This window comes from Phyllostomus hastatus, unplaced genomic scaffold (assembly GCF_019186645.2).
Source record: "Phyllostomus hastatus isolate PE091 unplaced genomic scaffold, TTU_PhHast_1.1 phas_contig_210, whole genome shotgun sequence".
NCBI classification, from domain to species: Eukaryota; Metazoa; Chordata; class Mammalia; order Chiroptera; family Phyllostomidae; genus Phyllostomus; species Phyllostomus hastatus.
Genome location: NW_025333737.1, coordinates 2,042,096 through 2,061,530, shown reverse-complemented (window position 1 = coordinate 2,061,530; position 19,435 = coordinate 2,042,096). Strand labels below are relative to the sequence as shown.

The window sequence follows — 19,435 nt, the reverse complement described above, 5'->3', positions numbered from 1 at the left end:
TGGGGCCTTGTCCTCGTGCATGGGAGCTCTAGGATGCCTCCTGGGTCAGGAAGTTTCCTTGGGACCCCCCATGAGACTGGGGCAGGGTCCAGTCTGAGGCAGGCTGCCAAGCCAAGGCCAGCCTCTGCAGATAGGTTGGCAGCTTACGACAGGTTGGCAAGTGGCCCCAGGCTCCTCACCCTCTACCCTGTAGCGCCCTCTACAGCTGCAAATGGGCAGACACACCTGGACTGCCAAGGAAGGGGAAGTGGCAGGGGCCAGCCTGAGAGGGAAGGGGGGCAACACGGACGGGACCCCAGACCAGGGACCATTCCTCCTCAACAGGTCAGAGGAGGGCCACGGGGACAAGGGCCCCACCTGAGTCTCCCGTCTCCCCACAGGTCCAGGTCCTCCTCTACTACCTGCAGCACCCCCCAATCTCCTTCGCAGAACTGAAGCGGAACACACTGTACTTCTCCACTGACGTGTAGCCCCTTCGGGTGGGAGCAGCTTTGGGGGTGGCCAAACCAGCCCCTCCAGTCGGGGCACCCAACACAGACTTGAAAGACTACAACAGAAAACTCCCAAACCCAGCACTCCAGACTCCAAGGGACACAGACTTCCAAGAACTGGAATACGTGCATCTTTTGTGCCACCTTGTACAAAGCCAGCCGACCCACCCCCAGACTCAGCGCCGCGCCCCGGGCCCCTGCCCTCTGTCCCTCTAGTTGCGTCTAATGCTCCATGCCGTTCGGGAATCATTTCATGTCTGTTTGTCATGCAGAAAAGGTAGTGACTGACCCGGTGTGGGCACAGAGACGGCCTGCTTTGTTCTTTCATTTCCTCCAACACTTTCTTTCCTCCTGAGTCCAGTCCAAGGGCTTTTATTTGGCGTTCGGTAACCGCTGCCAGCTTCGCCTCTCTTGGCCCTGCTCCCAGATCACAGTCTCCTGGCAGCCTCCCCTCGGCTTCCTCCTCCCTCTCCTCACTCCCCCCCAGCCTGCCCGCATGCATGTGCAGCCTTGGTTCTCACTCCGTCGCTGTGGAAGTTCTGAGGCCCTGGGCGGCGGTGACTGCGGCGGCCCGCCAGAGGCTGCCACACGCCGCTCCCCACCCAGGCCCTCCCCCTGCGGAAGCGCACCTACTTGCCTTGCTGCCTGTGCAAATGTCGGACAAGGAGACAGACTCACACTAATCCTCAGCTTAGCACAGAGCTGGAGAGTGGATTTCTGGAATTTTCCACCTGAGATTCTCCATTTCTGGGGTTTATCTGTTCTGTCTCCTGCCTACCAGTGAGGCATTTTGACTGTTTCTTCTACTGCTTTTCAGTTCCTTTCCCCCCTCCATGTTCTGTTTCCTTTGAGTGTGAAGACTCAAGAGTGACCTGCTATTGCCAGGGGGTGAGGAAAGACTCTGGGGAGGTGGGGGAGGCAGCCACTGAGGCAACGCCGGTTGGACATCGGAGGAAGGCCACACCGCACCGGGTGTCCTGAGTTGGGGGGAGATGCTGTCGGCAGCGAGGAGTTGTCGTGGCTTTTGTGGCAGAGCTAGGCCTCCAGGAGGGCGGCTCATACGGCTGAAGCGGGCGTCCAGGCATGGGCAGGCTCCATCCAGAAGACTAGCCCTTCCTGGCGCCTCCTGTACCTTGTGGTACCTTTGCCTTAGATTTCACATTCCCCACAGCCGAGCACTGCCACGGGGCAGCTCTCGCGGCCACGTGTGCTCCCGGGCCTGGCAAGGGCGGGTGTGGTCCAGCAGTAGCCAGCCCTCAGGGTGCTGCCTCCCCACCCTGGCTTCTCAGTGCAGCCTTTCGGACGAACTTTGGGAACTCAAGAAGCTGGGGAAGGATGAGGGGTTACAGGTACCGCCTCTCAGAATTGGGTTTTGCTGGAGACCCTCAATGTTGATGCTCTGCTCCAAAGTCAGGGATCAGCAGGTCCCATTCCCAACTTTGGGACTCGTTGCTCAGTACCGGAAAGGAATGAGAAGTATAGCCAAATGCTTGTTTCTTCCCACGTGAGCAGGAGCGACCAACCTGGAAGGGCAGACACTCCTGGGCTGCAGGGGACTGAGTTGTAGTACAAGCTCCCTGGTTCTCCTGTGTGGCAGAGAGGAGATTCTGGCTCTCAGGATTGGAGAGAACCACTCTTGCAGCTTGAGCTCAGGGCTAAGTTTTAAAGAAGGGTTGGCTGGCCCTCACACTGCAGCACGTGCTCGATGAGCAGCAGGGCCCTTTCTGATCGTTTACACCTGTTGCCCAATCTTGGGCAGAATGGTACACATTCTGTGCACGTCAGATGAAAGAGATGCCCAAGAGGAGGGAAATACTGGCCATTTAGCTACCAGTTAGCAGCTTAGCTAGGAGCCCTGCTCCCTGAGACAGGAGATGGGAAAAGAACTTGAACCTGAAGGTCGCAGCATCTGCCCATCCCTGTAGTCTCTTCTTGGCACTCAGGAGTATGTGGCACGGAAGGCTCTTGCTTCCAAAGCCATTGATGGTAATGAACTGGAGGCCCAGCTTGAGCTAGTTACAGCCAAACATGGGTCCTCCCACCTCCCCAAAATAAGGGGTGTTTACTTCTCAGCGTCAGGTAGCTACTGCAGCCCCCGAGTGTAGGCAGTGCAATGGGAGGACGGCTAGAAAGACTGAGAAATGCAAAAGGCTCAGAATGTTTATAAATTCGACCCCTAGAGTGGAGGAGGGGGCAGGTACCAGACCTGGACTAAGCTGCACCAAGGAAACAGCCCATGGATTCTCCTGAGAAGCAGGGACTGTGCAGCCTGGGACCCCTGGCCCCCGTGCCCAGCAGGGCAGGCTGTGCCAACAGGCCCAGCAGACAGGCCATAGCAACCCCGGGAGGCCTGTCCTCACTGGCAGCGACCGCGGGCTGCTGGTTTTTGCTGATACAGGTAGGATGGGACCCTTCATTAATATTTGACTTTAATAAGTTGGTAAGGATATATTTTTTGTCTGTTCTGTTTCAACTTATGTAGATTATTATAAATTGATGTAAACCACGTGAGAGAAAATGTTAATAAAAAAATGCAAAGCTCAACATTTGCACACCACTCGGCCCTGGGGTGCGGACGTGTGTGTTCCCGGTGGTCCAGCGAAGGCCGCCCGTCCAGCGGTTAACTCTTAAGGCTGCATCCAGATGCACGTTCCCAGGAACCTGTTTACCTAGTTAGTTCCCCTTGAGCTTCCCTATGGACCATGGGGACTGTAGTCATTTGAGGGAGGGGAGCAGAAGCCTTCTCCTTGCTCTTCACAGAGGCCTCTAGGTCAGCCACCAGCTGTGTGTCCTGCCAGGGACATGGCCATCAGCATGCTTCAGAGAAATGGCGGGAATGTGTCCCCTTAAGTGGAGGCTTCTTATTTTACATAAACCTTTCTCTTGGAAACCATCCACTTTCCTTGGATGTGGCTCATCTTTTGGCCTAATCTGCTTGCAGCGAGGCTGCATCCGCCGGAGGGCCCAGCCTCCCTTTAGGAGAGCCGGTGGGGTTAATGCGGGCTCCCCCCAGTCCCAGCCATCGGACACTGTGTTTATTCTGGAAATCAGGAACAGATGTCTCTGAAAATTAGTGTTTGGTTTATGAGGTCATACTGACTCCTTGGCCATCTAAAACAGGAAACTATTCATCTTCTCTCTTGATTCAATAGTCAGTGTGGACAATGCTCCGCTTATTGAACTGACAGCTACTGACAGCCCCACGGCTCATCGCTGCCAAGGCAGTCGGGAGGGCAGCGCGTCTCACACTCGGCCGTTCAGTGAGGCTGACCCCGCACACTGGGTGGACTGGGAGGAGCTGCTGGGTGTCCTGTCATCTTTTCGGCAGGTGCCAGGTAGGAGCATGTGCTCTTGCTCTCAAACTGCTTATAGAGGACTTATTTAGGACAGTGCAGAGAACCATTCCGAATTCGTCCTGACCTCTAAGGGTGCTCCGGGCAGCCCGGCAGCAGACACCTCGTGCTTGCGAAACCGGGACGGGCAGTGCGTAGAATTCACCGCAGAAGGACCTGCGCCCTGTGCACTGCTCACACTCACTCCAGAGGGAGCGGCGGGCATGGCCGGAGGAAGGTGTCACCAGCTGGGTATGATGTTATCATTCACGACACAAATACACACACTCGGGACGCCTGCTTGTTCAGCCCAGTCTTTGAAATCTGGTTATGGGTGGGAGGGCTAGAAGACAGCAGGCAAGGGAGAAGAAAGAAGAGGTGGAGGGGTTACTGCACAGTAGAAGCAGATGTAACCCCCCGGCTGAAGGTGGCCAGGACTGCACGTCGCCCACCAAGCCCACCTGCCTGCCCCAAGAGCAAAAGCCCAAGTTCATCAACTTCATCTTGCCACCAAAGCACCAGTGTAAAGCAGAACCTGGGGCAAATCCCAATTTTTTTTAAAGGCTATTTTTTTGTGTGTCCATGGCACACAAGCTGAAAGAAAAAGGCTACCAGTTCAAATCAAAAGCACTGCGTTAACATAATAGAACACACACCAGAGAATGAAGGTGGAGGTGAGCAGCCGCTCAGCAGCATCGGATTTTAGCCAGTGCCCGCTGTCATTCAGCCAGCCATCAGGGCAATGACAGCCGGACTGTCACATGCTGTCCTGAGCTGGGCCTAGTCCAGTGCTCAAAGCCTTACGGCAGCGAGAGGTTCGGGCCAGCCCACAGGAGGGTTTTTGGAGGAGGCCAGCAGGACTTACACGTGGGTTGCAGCATGTCCTAGGATGGAGCAAGGCTCAGCTTCTTGGGCGGGATGCCCTGGCCAGCGTCTCAGGCTCCGTGAAGGCAGCACCACTGCACAAGCCCTGAGAATCCAACAACCCCACGCTCCTCAGGAGCTTTCTCAATTTCTCTCCTTTGGAAGTTTAGTCTTTGAGCTACCTGGCACCATTCTTGGGGAATTATAAAATTGAAAGTAAAAATAAACCATTTAAACTGTAATATAAATACATATTTTTAACAAGGATAGCAGAATACTAAACACAATGACATAATTGGCCGGAAGGCGTAAGGTCACTTGGCCCAGCCCCGACCCGTGGGATGGTGACCACGTGGCGTTCCCAGGTGGAACAGCTTCCTGCGTCCGTGTGAAGTCCCTCCTGCTCCCACGGCACCAAACAATGGGAGGGCCAGGGTGGTCAGGACTGAGTCTGTGGAGCTTAGTTTCTACAAGTCAACACACTGACTCCTAAGCTGCCAGAGAGAGGCTAGCACGCACGTCCCCGCACGGCCTGGCTGGAGTCCAGGAGCAGGGAGCGTGGCTGCTCAGAGGCTGGAGGCACGCAGCGGCCAGGCGGCGCCCTCACGACATCAGCCACTGGAGGGAAAATCAATGTCTTCGGTGTGGGAAGTGAGTGCCCGGGGTTGTGCAGAAAACGCCCCCCTCAGAGCAGCTCTGACCCTGGGCTGGGGCTGTCCTTCCAGGCAGGCCGTCACTCTCACCGCAGATAGTAATCGATTGCAGCGGAGAAAGCCGCGAAGCCTCCACACCCAATGACCCCAGCCTTTAAGCCAGCTGTAAAGCAAACAGAAATGATGTTATCTGTGGTGACAGAGGCTGGGTCAGACTGCAGTCACAAAAAGTCTGCACACCCACAGACGCAAAGAAACCCGCTCGAGCGTTCCCCGCCATTCGGCCCACCAGAGACCCGCACGGCTCCAGCGGGGCCGTGCACATGACCTGACCCAGTGTGCCTCAGCTGCACTGTGCATTGGCTTCACTGTCCTCATTCCAGAGAATTACTGTTGCCAGTCTCATGAAAATAGACCCTCGGAGGCAGGAAACTGGTTAAGAAAACCAGCCCTTAGAATCAAGTGAAAGCACATGGCCTGCCGCTCGGACTTGTTTATGGACGGGATTCCTGGGACGGCGATCAAAGCCGTCCTGGAGGGGCGGGCTTCCCGAGGGCCCCACAAAGCCGAGCTGGACCAAAGGAAAAGTCACCCTCTAAATCATGAATGGCTGTCTGAGGAGCAAAAGCAGGTTTGTAATGACAGCCAACCATCTTGCCTCCCAGAAAATGAGAAAACAGGCTTTTTGCCTCGGGTCAGTCGAGGCGCAGCAGAGGGAGCGGCCCAGCAGTGGACCCTGTTAAAGCAAGTCAAGTCACTGGCCCCCTGCAGCACACTCCTGACGGGACCGCCGACGGGGAGAAGTGGCGGGGAACTGGTTTCTTTCTTCGATGTTTACAACCGATAACATTTCTTGAATACCTACATTAGGCTTTAGACATTACTGAGGTAACTTATACACAAAATTATTAAGAAAAATGTCTAAATAATGGAAATGTCCGGAGCTGACATTTCAGCACGACGTGTAGACAAATGGGCTTTCCAGGGCTCGATGGGGCCTAGCTGTGCTCCCACACCATCCTGCATTTCAGCGCACTCAGGGGATCGCTGTGAGGAAGTCCTGCCCGTGTTTCCGATATGGGGGCAGTTCTCTCCTCTCAGACAGACCTGGACCGATTCTCACCTGGGAGCGATTTTGCCCCAGGGGGCGTGTGGCAATGTCTGGAGACACTCAGCTCTCACAACTGGCATGGAGTGGGTGGAGGCCAGGGGTGCTGCTAAACACCCTTAAACACACGGACAACCTCCCCTCCCCCAGCAAAGATTTATCTGGTCCAAAATGTCAGTAGTGCCAAGAGAAGAAACCCCGAAACTTCCGGAATTGAGTTGGACACATAAGCAAACATGATTAATTTGTCTGAAGGGAAGAGTATCAACTGTCCACATATACCTGGGGCTGTCCCTGGAACACTCCTATGTTCAGAAATGTCACCTCCAGCCTACTGTCCAAGGCCACAAGGAGAACCACTGCAGGGTGTTTACTGACCTCTGAAACCGATGGCTCCTCCGGTGATGCAGCCACTGATGACACTGTTCCTCCAGTCGGACCTTCCCCGGTACTGCGGGGGCAGAGGTGCGGTTCAGAGCCAAAGAAACAAGCCAGACAAGACGGTTAAGAAGAAAAGCACAGGGTTTCTAGCTGGCTAATGTAGTCCCTCCCAAGGGAAACCTAATCTTTTTCTCTTTCAAAAGTACAGTTTCTAAAATTTGGATGTGTTCATAGAGGCTTCCTGCTGGTGGTCCGAGAGCACTGAGACCGAGCACAGTGTTCGAGAAGTGATCAAACTCTCTTCTCGCTTTCCCCACTAAGTCTGCGATTAAAGTCATTAACCAACTCTGGCCTACACAAAGAAGTAAAGAATTGTGCAAGCCCAAATCATGGACACAAAACATTTACATTAGGGGCTACTTAATGGAAGTCTAATCTAGAAAGTTTCGGACATTTCAATCTGTTTTCTAATTAACATTAAGATGAGTACTTCTCCTTAGAAGTTGTAAGATGGCAGTGGGCAAGGATTTCTCAGAAGGTGGAGACACTCACAGATTCTACCAAACACTCAGTGCAAGAAAACATGGCGCCCACAATGGCAAAATTTTTGGCGTAGGACATTCCTCTCTGCCCCATGTCTTTAAGAACTTCTCTTGCCGTCGGAGTGCGGTAAGGGTCCTTGGGGTCAAAGCCCACATTGGTGTCGATGCCGGCAGTGAACACCCCAAATGCACCGCCCAAGACAAATCCTGAAAACAAACAGAGATGAAGATTTCTTTGACATGCTTTCTGAATTACTGTAACGGGGTCATACGCACACAGCACCTTCTGGGTGGCCACCGGTGAAGAGCCCCCCACTCCCCTTGCCACCCAAGCCCGCCACCTGCCCGGTTTCCACATTACACAATCCAGGATCTATCTTACCGACTGCTTCTTCCCTGTCTCCTCTTGGATTTCTTCCTCATTTCATTCTCTAATGCTGTATTCCTCAGGATTCAGTCTTTAACCCTCTGTTCCCTCTCCACACTCTCGCATGTCGCCAGTCACCCTTGGATTAAGCTACCAACTTTGCAAATCACTCCCTTAACAATGGTCATGTTCATAACAGCCATTTGGTAAACACCATGTGCCAGTTACTCAGACACCTGATAGTTACAGCCTCATTTATCCTCCACAGTAATCTGTGGGGTAGATGCTATTATCCTCTTTTCTGTGGCTGAAGAAACTGAGGTTAAACTCAGAGAGGTTAAGTAACTTCCCTAAAGTCACAAAGCTACCAAATGGCAAATGCCACACTACTGTCCACATCTGACCTTGCTGAGCCGGCTGGACATTTCCATACACATGTCCTCTTATCACTGTAAGGTCAATACAGTTGACCCTTGAACAATGCAAGGGTTAGGGGTGCCAAGCACCCCATAGTCAGAAACTTACACATAACTTTTGACTCCCCCAAAACTTGTCCCCATAAGATGCAGTGAGGAGCCCAAGAGCCAGCACGCAACCCGCCAGCCAGGCCGTCCTGGCCACTAGCCGCGCTAACCACCCACCACTGTGGTGCCCGAGTGAAAGCAAAGGAGGAGGCATGAGCCACAGAGGCGAGGCCACTGCCACCACCGCCCTCCCACAGGCTCCAACAGAGCCCAAGGGCCCCCATCATCCTTGCAGGAAACCTTGGTGGGGATGCGGCAGCCTCCAGCGGTGAAAAGAGAGCCAAAAAATCCTCGCCACCAAAGTCCCTGGCACTGTCAAATGGTTCAACATCAGAAATGGATATGGATTTATACACTGAAATGACACCAAAGGTGTGTCTGTACATCAGACTGCCATCAAGAATAACCCACAGAAAGATCTGCGCAGCGCAGGAGAGGGAGAAACTGTCGAGGTGGATGTGGCTGAAGGAGAGGAGGTGCTGACGCACTGATATGACTTGCCCGGATGCAGTTCCTGCAGAAGGGAGTGGGCAGGCTGCTGACCTGCACTGTAACAGACGTGGCTACTATGGCAGATGCCGTGGGCCACCCCATAATTAACGCTGTGAAAGAGGAGGAAAGGGGGGCAGCAGTGAAGATGATGACCCCCCTGCCACTGACTGGCAGTTCTGTGGGGGCCAGAGTCAGCTGCACAGCCCTAGTATTGCCCTCAGTACCAGCCGGGTTCCCACTCTACCACGTGGGACAGACCTTTGACCTTCACTCCTAGGCCTTTCTCCATCCCAACAGAATGCAGGCTGGTGAGATTGGAGAGATGAAGGATGAAGTCCCAGAGGGAGCACAGCTTCAGGGACCAGTTCAACAAAATCCAGCTTACCATCCAAGGTACGCAGGGGACCTCCTCGCCCACGACCTGCCCCAGCTGTGGGAGAGGCTGAAGGTGAAGAGAGTGAACAAGCGGCAATGGTCCACACCAGGCACCTACTCACCAGGGATACCAGCGCCTTACAACTGTCAGCGTCACCCCTGTCCTCCTAATGCTCCTTCACAAGATGGCAAAGAGACCAAGGCAGGTGAAGGGCCATCTAAGAGCCCCGCTCCAGCCACTGAGCAGTGCAGTTTTGAGTAGCACCAGGCTCCCCAGGCACCTTCGCCATCAGATGACCTAAAGTATTAATGACCATTCAAAAAATAAAACAAAAAGTAGACCACGACCTTAGCAACACCAAAGCAGTAAGATGGAAGACTAGTAACAAAGATGTGGAACTGGGATGTTTACACTTGTTCTTTATGAAACAAGTACAAACGGGGGCTGTCAGCCAGTGTTCCCAGCAGTTCTTCCGGGAATGCCAGCACAGAGGACGAGAGCCACCTCCTATTTCAGCAACCACTAGGTCTGCATTTTTTCCCTGGTTTTTACTATTTTGGTAATATGAAAGATGGAATATTAATACCACATGGGGAGAACCCCAACCAAAGAAATCTGAAATATATAGCAAATGCCTTCTCCCCCACTCCCGCTTCTGTTAATTTTGGATGCTGATGCTAAATTTCCAAGTGTTGTAATTTAAAGAGAAATTTTATGCCCTTCTTATTTATTTCTAGGATGAGGAGAGGATTTTTTGCTTTCTTACACGACTCTCTTGGAAAGTGTGCAGCGTGAAGTTACTCAAAAATAAAATTTTTACCCTTAGTTGTCCATTGTTATCTGTGGGGGATTGGTTTGAGGCCCCCCCACAAATGCCAAAATCCACAGGTGCTCAAGTTCCTTATATAAAAAGATGCAGACCAGTGCATACAGGAAGTCAACTACATCTGTGGACTCCCAAAGGAGGATGGAAAACAGGACAGGTATTTAATGAGAAACATCTGCACACATGTGGGCTCACACAGTTCAAAGCCGTGTTGCTCTAGAGTCAACTGTGCATGTTCAATGAAATCATGGGCACCTTCTCCATTTTCTTCCTTGTGGCTCCTTCTTTCCAGTCACTCCCGCAGCAAACCTAGCTGCATTTCTGTTTCTTTGCTTACCCCTGCAACTTCACGTCCACAGCTATCATGGAGTCTGGGGTCTTTATCACTTCCACCGCCGAGCACTACAAAGACTCGTTCATTTCAGCAAACAGGTAAGTGATATATCAAGGTCAAGCACCATGATGAACAAAGATCCGGTCCATACCTCATGAACCTTCAGTCCAGCAAATTGCCCATCTGGTCGCCCCATCCACACTTTTCTTCCCCTCACCACACTCCATCCTGAGTCATGCCCATCACCACTTGTTACTCTCCTTAAAAACACCATCCATGCCCTGGCTGGCGTAGCTCAGTGGATTGAGTGCGGGCTGCAAACCAAAGCATCGCAGGTTCGATTCCCAGTCAGGGCACATGCCTGGGTTGCAGGCCACAGCCCCCAGCAACCACACATTGATGGATCTCTCTGTCTCTCTCTCTCTCCTTCCCTTCCCTCTCTAAAAATAAATAAATAAAATCTTATTAAAAAAAAAAACAAAACACCATCGATCACTGCCCTAATGCCTATAGGCCTAAAGCCCAAATCCCCCACTCCACCCCAACTTGAAATGCCATTTCTCTTCCTCTTTGTCAACCCCCATTCTCTCAATCCTTCAAGACACAGCTCCAGTCTCACCACCTCTTGTGGCCTGCCAGCCAAACCAAAAAATGCTTTCTCTTTTTTCTTTCCACTTTACTTTCACATCTGCACTCTCGCTATATTCATTTGTCTGTCATTCTCAATGAGATTTCAACTCATCTACCAACGTGGTCAATCTCTTTACTCTGCACACAGGAGGGGCACTGTACATTCCCATATCCTCAAAAGGTTTTGATTTTTGGTGGTTGTTTTTTTTAAAACCCAGTCCACACTTCTTTACCCTTTGCTGACTGCTGTCTAGTCCACTGGCCACAATGGCCCGTTTTCAAACCTCAAGCCAACTCCCGCCAGACCTCTGCACTTGCCATTCCCAATGCCTGCAGCATTCTTCAATATATAAACATAAGAACGTTCGCGAGAACAAGCCTCTTGTCTCTCATCCAGTCTCTCCACCGCCTGGCACGTGATGGCACTCGGTAAAATTTATTTAAAGTGATTATTTAAAAGTGACTAAACGAATAATGAACGAAGCCAGCCATCTTATAAGTTCCAGGCCCCGACCCATCGTACCGATTCTCTGATCCAGTTCCCAGGACTAGAGAGCGTTGCTGAGGGAGGTCACTGAACGAGGCGCGGGTGCTGTGAAGGTCGAGGCCCAGAGGCTCCTCGCCTTTCGGGCGCGTGGCTTTCTTGCCAGCGGACCCCGCTGCCACCCAAACCCTCAGCTTCCCAAGGGCGCCCCCTCGCCTTGTCTCACCTCCCACGCAGGCTAGCGCTGCCTTGAAGGCGCAACTTTCCATCGCCTTCTCGATCATCTTCTGTTCATCGCTCTTGACTGGACTTGGGATCCCGCCCAGGCTTCCAGGCTCCAGGACCCGGGGCTGACGCTTGTCACCCACCAAGTACTGGAGAAGAAGGCTGTACTGCAGCTGAGCTTCGGTGGAACCCGCCGCCTCAGGTTCGGAGCCACCGGCACTGGGCGGTGAGGCCGCCATGACTGCAGTTGCCCAAGAAACCCTGGCGTCCTTCCTCCCGCAGCAGATTCCACGAGCTTCACGTTCGGACTTTGCGTGCCCAGGCACTGTGCCGTAACGGCAGATTCGTCACCTCGAGCAAGTCCGAAGAAATTGCAGAACTCAAATCCATTCGTGCGCACCTGGCAGAACTATTCTGTTTCCCTCTTGTGGTACTGAACGAGGTTTGTGCAGCATTCCCAATGGCACTGACAAAAAAGATTCAGATGCACCAGCGCGCCCTCGTCGGGGCTGCAGCGCGGTGCCCACCGGGATTTGTAGTTCCAACTCGTGCACCCAAGACATTTCCCAAGAAGCCTTGCGGTGGCACTCGCCCCGCCCCCCCCGCCCCCCCCGCCCGAGTCCCCTGTGGCTCGGGACGAGCGGGAGCCGAGCGGTAGTGCACCCGTGAAGCTGCAGCGCGCTGAGGCGCCGGCAGGAGGCTCAGCTGCACTGCCCTCTATTTTTTGCAGGTTCTGTGAGAGGTAATGGAAGGTACTTTGTAAATGAACGTGAAATCATGGTATAAATGTATGGCGTAATTGTTTTTGCTCAATAATTAAATCTTTGATAAGTGAAGCTAGCCAAGAGTTAAGAAAAATCAGGGACGGTGATGGGAAGTGGAGGTGACTGGAGGGCGCAAGGAAGGCTGAGGCTGCTGTTCACTGCAGCTAGTTGTTTTCAGTGGAATTTGTGATGTGACTAAAATTGTTATGAAAAGCCCAATTTATAATATGTTGAACCAGTTAAAGTGTTTACCAGCTTGTAAACTCAGAACCTGAAGGTAAACTGAGATAGTACTATATATGAACCCCCCAAAAACCTTTTGTAGTTTTTATGGTGCTAAAATAGAACTCAAACTCTTGTATTGATCCAGACTAGAGATGTATTGGGGTGTACCCGCTAAGAGAAACATAATGGAAACAGAAGGGAGTGAGGATAGCCAGTCAACAGAGGCAGAGATCCTTCTTTGGTTTCCAGCGTTCTCTGTGCTGCCCAGCATAGCATACAATTTACCCACTTTTGCTCCAACGACTGAAGGAGCTAGTCCTAAGGTTTCCAGGACTTCACACTTGTTGACTCTAATTCAGACCTAATTTTACAAGACTTCTCAGCAGCATTTGACACTGCTGACTCCTCCCTCCTTCTCTGAAGTTTCTTCACAGTTTCAGTGGAGCTTCTCTCTCCTAGTTTTGCTACAGGCTCTCCAGTTGCTCAGTCTTCTTTGCAGGCACCTCTACCTGACCTTTCTCCCTTTTCCTCTTGGTCCTCTCAAGGCTTCATCCTTTATTCTCTTCTCATAAAGCTCACTGTACCTGGCAACTCACCCACACTTGTGGCTTCTACTACCACCTCTAATGCACTAATGACTGCCAGATCTTTAGCACCAGCTTAGGCCTTTTTCAGAAGCACAAAAACCAGACAATTTCCATCGGCACTTCTAACTCAACAACCAGACAGACAGACCCCCTTTCCTTCCCATGAGTGAGGGGCCCAGGGCTCTGATTCATGCCGAGGTCTTAAGGACCAAAGTGGACCCAAGAGATAAGCTGGGACAGGCCCCCAGGCACATCCTAGGCAAGGTAGCCTTGGAAATCAATGGTCTAAACAATTAATCCGTAGGACTAGCTAGAGAGCAATAGTCAATCTGAAAATTAAAGGTCTACATCAGAGGTCACGTGAGATCCGAGAAAGCACATGCAGGAATTCCATATGTCCATGGTGCATGAGGGAGGGGCCCTTTCATGGAACATCATTGGCCCAGGTCACAGGTGGAGAGAGAACAGTTACAGACACAGAAACAGACACTAATCTAGTATCTCTCTCCCCCGCCCCTCTTCGTCAACAGGTGGAATGAGTTTCACCTGATGGAAAACTTGAACCTCTTCAAGCATATTCTAGAAGTAAGAAGTGGTTTCCCATGTCTGTTTCCCTGGGCTGAACCTTTGCCAGTAGCCTAGTGACTTTATCTGGCCACCGCATCGTTGGGCATCCAGCAGGTCTCGTTACAGTGTGGTTCTCTGACCCAGGACATCTGTTCTGACAAGGACAGAGGGTTGGAGCAGCATCTCAGTGGTCAGAGAGAGAGCAAGGGATATTTTTCTTTCTTTCTTCCTTTCTTTCTTTCTTTCTTTCTTTTTTTCTTTCTTTTTCTTTCTTTCCTTCTTTCCTTTCTTTCTTTCTTTCACAGGAAGGGAGAGAGAGAAACATCAGTCTGCGGTTGCCTCTCACACACCCCCACTGGGAACCTGGCTTGCAACCCAGGCGTGTGCCCTGACTGGGAATCAAACCAGCAACCTCTTAGTTCACAGTCCAGTGCTCAATCCACTGAGCAACCCAGCCAGGGCAACAAGGGACATTTAAAGATGAATTAGATTCACAGGGAGTGGTTGTAGGAAGGGTCCGCACACATTGAGTTGGTGACCCGTCCCTTGAAGGACTCCAGGTAGTGGCGCAAACGGGCAGGTGCTGAACTGGAGGAGGGCCTGATCATATCTCCTTTGGGTGCCCAAGACCCCAGTTGGCCTGCTGTTCTCTCAGTATGTCACTGGAGCCCAGAAGTAAAAGAAATAGCATGAGTGGGATGGAATGAGGAGGTCCAGGTTGAGAAGGGGAGTGTGTCCTACGTGGATTTGAGTTGTATGTGAATTTGGTAATGGTGAGTAGTCTGAATAATCCTGTTGCTGGTAGGAGATACGGTCACATAGCTACTCTGAGTAACCAACTGATTTACTGTAACTAGTGGATACTGGGCAAGTGACTTTGTATTTAAAGGGCTTTGACCCACATCCTCCAAAGCCAGAGTATAGCTAGGAGCTAAGGTTGGAAATATGGCATCTGAGAAACTCATGGGAGGAGGAGATATTAATATCTTATGGCTATTAATAGTTGTGGCTGTAGCTGGGCTGGAGCAGGAGCTAAACTACTCTGAAAGGTGACGATATCCACCAGCATCACCATCCTCCATCATGTGAGGAGTATAGGTCAGAGGTGAAATCTAAGGATGTTTAGGAATCAAGAGATGGTACAATCCTCACACTGCCTGTCACTTTCCTAGGAGCGGGTGCAGAAGCCTTGCACTGTAGGAGAACCTATCCATGGACATGGGTGCTGTGCATCTCTGAGTGGGAGCTGGGCCCATGCCACGCAGAATGGTCTCCTGTTGCAGACCCCACAAGCCAGGGTCCGCATCACTGCACACCTGTTTGGCTGGAGTTCTGGCTAGGAAGGAATGATGGACCATGTACCACACCTGGGCAGCGGCTGCCCCTACCTGGGTGTGCTGCCATACCAGTCTCTTTCTCCCCAGCAGTCCCTCCTAGACAGCTCTAGGTCCCCCAAAGATGCCTATACAGCATCTCTTAGGTCAGCAGCAAATGAGGCAAATAGTAGCCATTGCCTACACTTACCTGTCTCTGGAAGTAGGTTCACACAACTTGGAGCCCTTCTGAAATGGGGAACAACTGTTTGGCTAATGAGCCTGGAGTACATCAGGGGGCTAGGGGCCCACCACAGGGTGGCCATGGGCCGGAGAAGAAGGGAAAGGCGGCACATTACCACTTTCATCTCTAACCTTAAAGCAAATCTCACTTGCTCAAAGGCTGGTGTCCAGGGTTTTGGATGAATTTGTTGTGGAAAAAAAAGCCACTGATTCCCCCCCGGTCTTTTGTTCAACTCTGAAGAAAGGGGCTCAGCGTCACAGGTCTAGCAGCAGCCCAGATGGCCATGTCCTGCCAAGTGCAGAGCAGATTTGACACTTGACTGGTTAGGAGGCCTCGGGGGCTGTTTGCCCAGTGGAAGGCCCGGAGAGAGGCAGGCTTGTTCCTCTGCTTTCCCTTCTATGCACAAAAGCATTGGCGATCCTTCTTTCCACTCGCCAGCCTTCCCCAACCCAGAGCCTTCCTTCCGTGTCTGATATTACTTCCGCAGCTGAATGAGAAGGCCTGGGCGTGCCCTGCACTGACAATGAACTTTCCTAGGACTGGGACAGCCAGCGTGTAGCTTTGCTGGGGCCACAGCACAAGCAGGATGAGTGGAGTTCTATATTTTCTGTTTAAATTTTTGTCACATAAAAACACTCATAATTGAGCCCCAAAACCCTGACATTTATTTATAAAAATTATGTATTTATTCTTATATGTTTAAACTTGAGTCACCTTCAAAGTACTCTCCATTTGATGCGATACACCCATCGAGACTTTTTTTTCTACTGCTCAGAACAGTTTTTGAACTTATCGATTTTGATGCCTTTTGGTGCTTCTGCTGGTTTTTGTTTCACTTCTTCTACATCAGCAAAACATTTCCCTTTAAGGACTTTTTTCATTCAGGCAAACAAAAAAAGTCACTCAGGGCTAGATCGGGAGGATAGGGAGGGTGGGGCACGAGAGTCATGCCGTTTTTGGTCAAAAACTGCTGAGCACTCAGCACAGTGTGGGCAGGTGTACTCATAAATCACCCATCATGAAGTGGGCAAACAAATGGAAAGAGTCTTCAAAAAAAAAATTCACTGAAGCCAAACGCAGCCAAACAACAATACCAGCTGGTACACTGATACAGATGAATTCCTAGAACACTCACGTGTGGGGGGGAGGCCTGTACTACAAGGGGCCCTCCCCACAGAAGATAATTCTGTTGTTTTTTTTTTGCAGGGGAGGAGGCCATTGTACAAAGGGCTAGCATTATTTCTGCGGTAAGGTAGATGTGTTGAATGACCCATTCAAGGATGTTCACTCAGTCCAACTTATGAAGCCTATGTCCTTCCTGTCCAGACAGGAACACTGGCAGCCACATTGAGACCATATGTCCAGATCAGACCATGCAGGTTTGAGCAAATGCAGCAACAATAGAACCCTGGCCAAATTTTCTCAAATGGCTCCAGCAGAGCGCTACTGATGATCCATCTTGATCTCTCAGATGCAATGAGGCAAAAGGTTGTAATTTCTTCAGCTAGCAGCGTCACCTGTCACTCGAGAGAGCTGTTAGTCTGTAGGGAACACTGGCAAGTAGGCTCTGATCAGGCAGAATAATAGGAACCCAGCATTGGATGCACTGCTTGGGCACTGCTGCCTCATATGGACAAAAAGAGTCTGTCGGATTGAGAGCAGAACCAGGATGCAGGATGCTGAAGCCAACCTGGGTGTCAGGGGAGAACTCCCATCCCTGCCTAAGAGAAGGCACTTTGGTACGAGGTGGGCTCTCCGAAGCCTCAGGAGGCAGCATCAACATGAGGGTTGGCAGGAAACACTCTGGGCTTGTGAAGTAGGAGCCAAGGACTGGTGCCTCACTCCCTAGTAGGAGGACTCAGAAGCAAGGAACAGTTGGAGCTCATCAAGGTAGCAGTTAGAAAAAAAAATCAGACCTCCAAATCAGCCCCTCCCCTCCCCTGAGGTCAGGGGAGCCCATCTGAGAGGCAGACAAGAAGGCTCCCTAAGGGCGTGTGGCTCTTCCTGCACATCCACAGGTGTGAGCTGTTCCGGGGCTGTGGGGTTTGGGTGGATTTAAATTAGAACTTATTCTCCTCCCCAAACCTGCTCTCGCTGAGTTTCCCATCTGGGTGGATGATGCTTCCATGCTTTGTATTAGTCTTAGATGCCTTGCTTCCCGCATCCCCTACATACCTACTCCATAACTTTCCAATCCACCCCTTCCTTTGTGTACTCATTGCCACAGCCACAGCTTGGGCTGCAATCACTTTTCATTTACTAGAACCCAGGGGTCTTCATGCCTCCTACCTTGCCCGTCCCCAGACCATCCACAGCACGGAAACACCAGCACACGCTGCTCAGAGTTCTTCTCCGTGCCAGGATAAAATCTAAACTTAGTGTGTTTCTTTTACAACTTGTGCCCAGGAAGACACACATGTTTCAGTCCAAGTTTAGTTCTTCATCGAACACTTGCATTCCCAGTTGTCTGCTTCCGATATCTCTTTTGGATCTAGAAGTGATGGCTCAGAATCATCCTCGGTCACCTGTGCTCTGTAGTGTTTGGGAGATGAGTTGGGGCTTTTTGGCTCCGTGTCATTCCTCTGAGGTGTGCCCTGTCCTCAGTCAAGTGTAAATTATTAGGGATTATCACCACTGTTTCTTCATTCACTTCACCCTTGACTTGTGACAGCCACTGTGAGAACAGAAGTGCCCTGTGCTGCCCTTTCCCGTGACAGGCCCCGGGACTCCCCCCGCGTTCAGCTGGTGGTCTCCACGTGCTGGAGCAGGTCTCTCGACAATGGGGCATCATCATTTGGAAGTTTTATATCCTCACCCACGCCCAACAATCCAGATTTGCTTACTGTCTCTTGTGCTGTTGCTTTGGCTTTGCTTACAAAAAGTTGTTGGAGATTTGGCAAACAGTCTGGCAGGCTGGTGGAAAGTTTGGACCCACTTCAGACTTGGGAAACGCACCATACGCTCTGGCTCTGTCTGCACAAGGATCGCATGGATGACAAGTTGTGAGCCTGAGATTTGATCTGAAAAATACTGGAGGCAAATAGAAAATATGCATTATGCTTTTCTAGCACTTTGCACTTCTGACTCAGAAAAGAGTTAGGAAGCTTCAAGAACTAGACTCCTGTTGCATTTCTGGGGGATAAAATCAATAAAAAGAGCAATATGGTTACTTCCAGAAATGACACACCCAGTTGGTGCCAGAAAGATAAGCAGCACGCTTCTGCTGTCACCAAGGCGGACAAGGCCCTTCCCTACCTTCCTTCATGCTGAGCCTGGTCGGGTCCCTGCTCCGTATTTTGCTTCACTTAAATCTCAGTCAAGCAATTTCCCTGATCAGTGGATCTGTGGCAAAAGAGCAACTTATTAAAAAGGAAAAGCTAAAACAGATGTGAAAACTGTAAAATAGTGTTAATCTACAGGTAAAATCATTCACAAGGAACTCTCGATGAAATGGAATACAGCTTTTTGTTTGAATCCATTTTCATTCAAGTTTTGTTAATTACTCTTTGAACTATGGGGACCTGGCCAGCTTTCATCATCAAAACGTTCATGTGGTACTGCAGTTTTGTTATAACAGATTTTGAATTTTTGTACATTTTTTCTCTTTCATTTTGCGATGTCCCAATGTACTTTAAATATTCCTTTTCCACTTATAGTATCTGATCTTTTGAATAAGTTCTTTTTGAAATTTCAAAAAGTACTTTTTTCTTGGACTAGAATTGTAGCTTCCATATTTTTCTCGCATTTATTTCCTTCAGCTCCTTTCCCCAAGCAATCTGTTACTATTTCTTAAATATCTTTCCGGATATGTTTCATGCATATGTAAACATTATGTTTGTGAGTATATACATAGGTATTTTTCTCTACTTAAAAATTTACAAGTAGCCCTGGCTGGCATAGCTCAGTGGGTTGAGTGCGGGCTGTGAACCAAAGGGTCACCAGTTCAAGTCCCAGTTGGGGCACATGCCTGGGTTGTGGGCCAGGTCCCCAGTAGAGGGTGTGCAAGAGGCAGCCACACATTGATGTTTCTTTCCCTCTCTTCCTCCCTCCATTCCCGTCTAAAAATAAATAAATAAATAAATAAATAAATAAAATCTTTAAAAATT

At 50.7% G+C, this 19,435-nt stretch overlaps 2 protein-coding genes and 1 pseudogene across 6 annotated transcripts in view; 2 read left to right on the top strand and 1 right to left on the bottom strand.

The window, feature by feature from the left end:
- Positions 1–3,035, top strand: part of ABR (ABR activator of RhoGEF and GTPase) — a 172,749-nt gene extending 169,714 nt beyond the window's left edge. For all 5 annotated transcript variants that reach the window (XM_045837276.1, XM_045837279.1, XM_045837277.1 and 2 more), the window contains one exon: positions 381–3,035. In XM_045837276.1, the coding sequence (XP_045693232.1) occupies positions 381–470 (90 nt within the window). In that variant the 3' untranslated portion in view covers positions 471–3,035. The remainder of the gene's footprint in view (positions 1–380) is intronic.
- Positions 3,036–4,897: 1,862 nt separating this feature from the next.
- On the bottom strand, positions 4,898–12,072 carry TIMM22 (translocase of inner mitochondrial membrane 22). Its single transcript, XM_045837281.1, has 4 exons — positions 11,631–12,072; positions 7,382–7,578; positions 6,827–6,899; positions 4,898–5,503 (listed from the first exon to the last, which is right to left on the bottom strand). Exons 1-4 carry the CDS (start codon positions 11,866–11,868, stop codon positions 5,427–5,429), a joined length of 585 nt encoding a protein of 194 aa, XP_045693237.1. The 5' UTR covers positions 11,869–12,072; the 3' UTR covers positions 4,898–5,426.
- Positions 8,415–9,391, top strand: LOC123816782 (annotated as a pseudogene).
- Positions 12,073–19,435: the final 7,363 nt, after the last annotated feature.